The sequence below is a fragment of the Bison bison genome, unplaced genomic scaffold (genome assembly GCF_000754665.1).
Source record: "Bison bison bison isolate TAMUID 2011002044 unplaced genomic scaffold, Bison_UMD1.0 scf7180017864301, whole genome shotgun sequence".
In the NCBI taxonomy this organism is placed as follows: Eukaryota; Metazoa; Chordata; class Mammalia; order Artiodactyla; family Bovidae; genus Bison; species Bison bison.
Window position 1 is genome coordinate 279,920 of NW_011494873.1, and position 6,088 is coordinate 286,007.

The following is a 6,088-nucleotide window of genomic DNA, read 5'->3' on the forward strand; positions in this document are numbered from 1 at the left end:
AGGTGACAAAACTGAGACCAAAAGCCTAACCTGGCCACACAGCCAAAAAGTTGACGAGCCGGGATCAAAGTCGGGTCAGCCTGACTCCAAAACTCATGTTTCTTTTCCACTAATGTCCCTTAATCTAGATTCTTCACCACCAGGCTTTGGAGACAGTTGGGTGGGGAGGTGAACACTGACCCACTGGGACCCCCAGATGGGCTGGTCACTCCCCAAGAAAGCCCAGTCCAATACCTGGGCCTCCCAGTGCTGTGTCTATGGGTTCTGCCACCAATTCAGCCTCCTCCCTCCTTTATAAAATCATTCTTGAGACTTTTTAATGTTTTATTGAGGTGTAAGTTTACGATGACAGCAAACCTTTCAAACTACAGCAAGAGTAACCTGCCTCCTTGGCATATTAAAAAATAATGTCAGCGTCGGTTTTTATGTCCCATAGTTGGGATTGCTGATAAGAGCGCTTCCCTGACAAGATTCTCTTTGAGGTTTACAGAAAGCGTAATAAAATATGTAAGTTACATTTCCACAAACAAAAGCTATAACATAAGTTATTTATAAGCGTGAGATACAAACAGTATCACGATAAATAAACCATAAAGGGTACCTGCAACATCCATCTTAATGTAATTTGCCCAACAAAAGTGTTGAAACGGAGTCAAATTTAGTAGAGAAATCTGTCAGGAAGAAAGGAAAGTTGTAAAACACAAAATGGGAAAAATGGCTGACGGGGGGCAGGGAGGAAACAAGGGCATGAGAGGAGGTGTGGAGGCGCCTCTGAAGGCTCCCGCCGCCGCCTGCCCTCACCCCCGGCCGCACACCCCGCCGCCGGACCCGCAGCGGGAAGGACGCTCCCCTCCCCTCCCCCGCTCGGCCTGACCCCGCTCTCCCAACCCCGCGCGTCGGCAGCGCCCTCAGGCCGCCCAGCCTCCCTGCCAGGCTCTCAGTCTGACTCAGCACAAGGCTCCTGGAGCATTCGTTCACTCACTCATTCACCTTCCACAGGTAAAGCAGCGAATGAGGCTGGGGAGCAGGGTGAATAAGATCAGTTCCAAAGACAACGAGGCAATGATGAAAATAAGCACGGATAAATGATGGCTGGGGGAGGGAGCTGCTTTAAAGGATGGGCAGAGAGGCAGTAGGGGACCTGGGTCCTCAGAGGTGGAAAGGCAGCGGGCGTGGGCGGGGCTGGGAGAGAGGGCGCTGAACTGAGTGCATGCGAGCTCCTGCACACACTCTGACCCCTCCGTCCTCACCCCTCATCTGACCTTGCAGTGTGCTATTTGGTTTAATACCACAAACTCGTCATGACCCTCCAGTGGGCCCTGGGCCAGCCCTGCAACATGAACTTGAACGCCAACACCACTCTGCTGTGGAAGCACTCCCGGGCCAGTGGGGGAGACAGAAGTGAGCCACCACAGCAGCTCTCACCCTGCTCCTGGGCTCCTTTCCTAGACTGCCCATTCCTTTCCTATGGCTTAGAATCTTGACTACCTGCTCGCAGAGGAAACACGGGGTATACAGGAAAGGGCTTTGTAGTCAAGAGACTCCTGGGTTCAAACCCCAGCTCCAGCCCTTCCCCCCACATGCCCCTGGGCAAGGGATGTCATATCCTAAGCCAAATGTTTTATAAGTCCCACGACAGGGAAGCAAGGGGGTGTTCAACGGTTCCTGAGCAGCACCAGGTGGCTTCTGCCTTCCTCCTGCTGGCAGAGGTCTTTCAGGCCTCCTGAGGAAGGTTCTTCCCCTAGTCCTCCCCATTGATGGAGGGGGGCCGGGTAGTGGGGAGGGCGGTGATGAAGAGCTCAAACTGCATTACTCCCACTATCAGCTGGGGAAACGGAAGCCCAAAGTCCGGACGTGGTCCAGAAGATTTGAATAGGTGCTCAGTAAATACTTAATGAATGAGTGAATAAGTTTGGGCAGGTGTCTAAAGCTTTCCATCATGAGAAATAGAAGGGCCCCTAGAAATACCAACATCCTGCCTCTCATCCCTGAAGCCCCTCTCTTTCCTATATAACACCCAGCAAGGCCCAGCAGCCCTATGCCTTCTCCCAGCTTCTCCATCAGGACAAGGAGAGAATGCACTGCAACCAGGAAGTCTTTCTGGCCTCAGGAGTCCAGGTCACCAGCTCCCAGTTCTTAGAGATTCTGTGTGTGTGTGTGTGTGTGTGTGTGTGTGTCTGTCCATCTGTCACTGTTCAGTTGATAAAAGGTAAGAATGGACAGTAAAAAAAAAAATTACAATTTCAGGAACACAAAATACACATCAAACAATATTTGGCCAAAAACAGTGCCCAGAGGAAAATGTTTGGCCTTAGATGTATTTAATAAAAAAAAAGGGAAGATTGACCAAAGTGAACTAAAATTTCACCTCAACAATCAAAGCAGAAATGAATTAATAAAAATAAAACAAACCATTCCTGAAGGAGATGACATTTTAAAAAAGGATAATGAAATATCCTTTTCTTTCAGACAAACTGATGGCAAACATGATAAAAAGTCACAACTGAGTAACACTGAGGATGAAACGCAAAGGATGTTAACACAGATGCAACATGAGCGCTTCAAAACAGGCGGGAATCTTCCCATAATGTCATTAATGTAACTGTGACTTTGAAAACTTGGATGAACTGGGCAACACTCTAGACACTGGCTTCGGAATTTGAGCAGGCCTCTGAATCACCTGAAGGGATTCTTAAACACAGAATGCTGAACCCAACCCCAGGGTTTTGAATTCTGCAGGTCTGCGCTAGGGTCAAAGAATGCACATTCCTAACAAATTCCCAGGTGATGCTGATGCTGCCGCAGGTCGGGGAAAACAGACTTGGAGAACGCTGTCCAGGGACTACCACCCTCTCCATTTACTCCTCTTCTTGAGCTGCCTACCAGCTCTGTTCTGTCTGGGTTGAGAATGACAAGGAGTTTGTGCTCAGTGGCCCAAAGCACCCGTTCGTTGCCTGAGAAGTCCGGGGCCCTAAGCAGTGGGGCACTGTGCTGAATGCTTACCCAGACAACCTCATTCAATCACACAAGATTGGTATGGGTGCTTGACCAGATGAGGAAACTGAGGCACAAAGAGGGCTCCATGAGTCCACAGCCGACAAACAGAGGTGGGAATCCGATTCTTAGGCACTGGGCCACTCGCCATGCCCTGGGAGCAATGTTGGCCACATCACCCACACCTCCCTAACTCCATGCCCACATATCTGTGCAGAGTGGACCTTGCTACTCAGTATAACAGAGCCAGGAAGTGGCGAAGACAGGCCTGGATCCAGGGCTCTGGAAACCAGGAAGGAAGTGGAGCTGCTGGTGTAGAGCCTTAGCTAGCCTCTGAGTCGGTGTGAGTCTCTTTCCGCAGAGGGTTGTCGTGAGGAATAAATAAATGCCCCCACCCTTGCCTGGCACACACTAAGTTCTCAACTCACAGTTGCTCCACTGTTGCAGTTAAAAGTTATTATTATGTAACCACCAGAGTTTCTCATAGGCAATTCCACAGACCTTCTCTCATTTACTTCTCACAGCCACCCTGGGGGTAGCTATTACCCTTTCTGTTTTACAAATAAGGAAAATGAGGTTCCAGGAGAGGCAATGAGAGACCCTATAACCCCCAACCCCCTCCTCCAATGGCAGAGCCTGAATTAGAAGCAAGAGGCCCCAGGCCCAGAGCAATGGCAATATGCCATCTGAAGGTTGTGGTCTGCAGAGAGCAGTGGAGGAGGGTTTGCCCAGGGCCCAGGCATCCTGCTTGCTTCACCCCTCTCTGCCTACCTCATTCTCCCCACCAACACTGGGATTCTGCCAGGGCAAGAAACTTGCAAGGTCATAGAGCAGGTGTTAACCCAGGGACCCAGGCCTTAAGATTGTAATTCCTGAGGCCTCTCATTCTGGGGGGCAGACTCCCAGAAAGAATCTCCTACTTGCCACCCCCTGCCCTTCCTGGCCCTCTGGGACTGACCCTATGGTAGACAAATACACCTTTCCCTCCAAGATACTGAACCTCCACAAATAAAACAGCAAACAAATAAACAGGAATCGTAAGAATAATACATCAGCTGTCAGGCTGGGGAGCGGGTGTGCGAGGCAGCCAAGGCTTCTCCTTGCCTACATCACTGCAGGCCCTGACACCGTGCCCTCTCTACACTTCACTCACAGCGCACAACCGTCCCGCAATTCACACATTCCGTTTTACAAATAAGGAAACCAAACCTGAAAATACCGAGTCCCTTGCTCAAGGTCACCCAGCTAGGATGTGACCTGGCCCAAACAGAAACACCCTTCTGGCCAATGGAGCGTCCCAGCTCCGACCGCGTTGGCAAGACCGGGAGCCCAGGAAGAGGCCCAGCCAAGGGGGCAGCAGTCAGTTAGCACCTAACGATTTTAGAATCAGCAGGTGAAAAACGATCTGTAAGCATCCCCTGGAGAGACAGCTGAGGCTGGCGGGCTTGGGGGACGCTGACCACCCTTCGAGTCGTCCTGTCATCGGTGCCCCTCGGCCCGCCTACACAACCTCCGAGGGCGCAGCCAGAACAGGCAGTGATCTCAGCGCCCAGCGTTACTCTATTTGCTCTAAATATGAACCCGCACCCCACCCCCCACGCCCTCTGCCCTTGCCCCTCGCCCCTCGGCCCTCGGGAACGCAAGGATCCCAACACCTGCCGCACCAAGGGCAGGTTCCCCCGCGGGTCCACAGTCCAGTCCATCCTGCAACGAATTTCGAGGGACCAGATCTCGCTCCTCACCGGGCAACCTCGGGTCCCGTTCAGCCCGGCCCGGCACGCATGGGCACCTGAGAGTCGCGCCTCGGTCCTTCTGGCCGGTGCCAGGGAGTGTCTCCAAAGTGGCCGCGACGCCGCGGCCGAAGCCCAGGCGGGGGCGGATTCTCCCCACGCGGGTCGGGGTTCTTGGGAGCGCGGGGTCCGCTCCGGTGCTGTCCTCACCCAGTGCGCAGGTAGCGCAGAGCTTGCGCCCCACTGTGCACCCCTTTCGTTGCTCCCGCGGCGGTGGGGTGTCCAGGATCCCGCAGGTTCGTTCCGCGGTTGCAACTCCATTGTAATAGAAAGGATTCACATGGTTTGGGTTTTGTTCAGATGCAGAAAATTTGGAAGAAAACGAACCCCCCCCCCCCAAGCCCCTCGGCAAATGACAGTTTCACCAGCAGCGCACCCTCACAGCCCCGCTCGGCTGCAGGGAAGCAGCCCCGGCCCGGAGGAGAGGGGAACGTCTGCTAATTGCAGCTTCGTTAGATTTCGGGTTTGGGAGACTGCGGTTCGGGCGTTAATATCCGCCGCCCATTATCCCGGCTAATAAATTTGACCTATTGTTCGTTTGTTAAAATGATGTCACCTTGGAACAGTCCCTAAGCTCCTATTTCCATGAATTAGGCCTCTATTGAAAGCCAGGAACCAATGGGAGGAGAGAGGCTTGTTGATCGCAGCCAATGGCTGCAGCGGGAGAGGAATTAGCAGCGGAAACTCCAGGTTCGGTTCAAGAAAGATGACACAGAGCCTGTCGGGCCCGCGCACTCTTGGCAAAGTTTCAGTGCGACGAGAGGCGCCGGGCACTCCATGGCCGCGCCGTAACGGGGACCCAGCCGCCTCCCCGCCCAGCCCAGCCCAGCCCTTCCGCCCGCCCAGGATGGAGGCGTCCGCCAGCGCGCAGACCCCGCACCCGCACGAGCCCATCAGCTTCGGCATCGACCAGATCCTCAACAGCCCCGACCAGGACAGCGCATCGGCCCCGCGGGGCCCCGACGGCGCCAGCTACCTAGGAGGGCCCCCCCGGGGGCCGCCCGGGCGCCACATACCCGTCTCTGCCCACCTCCTTTGCCGGCCTCGGCGCGCCCTTCGAGGACGCGGGATCTTACAGTGTCAACCTGAGCCTGGCGCCCGCCGGCGTGATTCGGGTGCCAGCGCACAGGCCGCTGCCCGGGGCCGTGCCGCCGCCTCTGCCTAGCGCGCTGCCTGCCATGCCCTCCGTGCCCACGGTCTCCAGCCTGGGCGGCCTCAATTTCCCCTGGATGGAGAGCAGCCGCCGCTTCGTAAAAGACCGTTTCACAGGTGAGCAGGGTGTCCAAACAGGCGCCGGGCAGAGG

The 6,088-nt window shown here is 54.5% G+C and overlaps 1 protein-coding gene across 1 annotated transcript in view; it reads left to right on the forward strand.

Moving 5' to 3' along the window:
- The first annotated feature begins 5,631 nt into the window (after window positions 1-5,631).
- The window catches only part of TLX3 (T-cell leukemia homeobox 3), a 6,791-nt gene continuing 6,334 nt past the window's right edge, over window positions 5,632-6,088 (forward strand). The window contains 2 exon segments of the mRNA XM_010851303.1: window positions 5,632-5,766; window positions 5,768-6,064. Coding sequence (XP_010849605.1) covers window positions 5,632-5,766; window positions 5,768-6,064 — 432 coding nt within the window.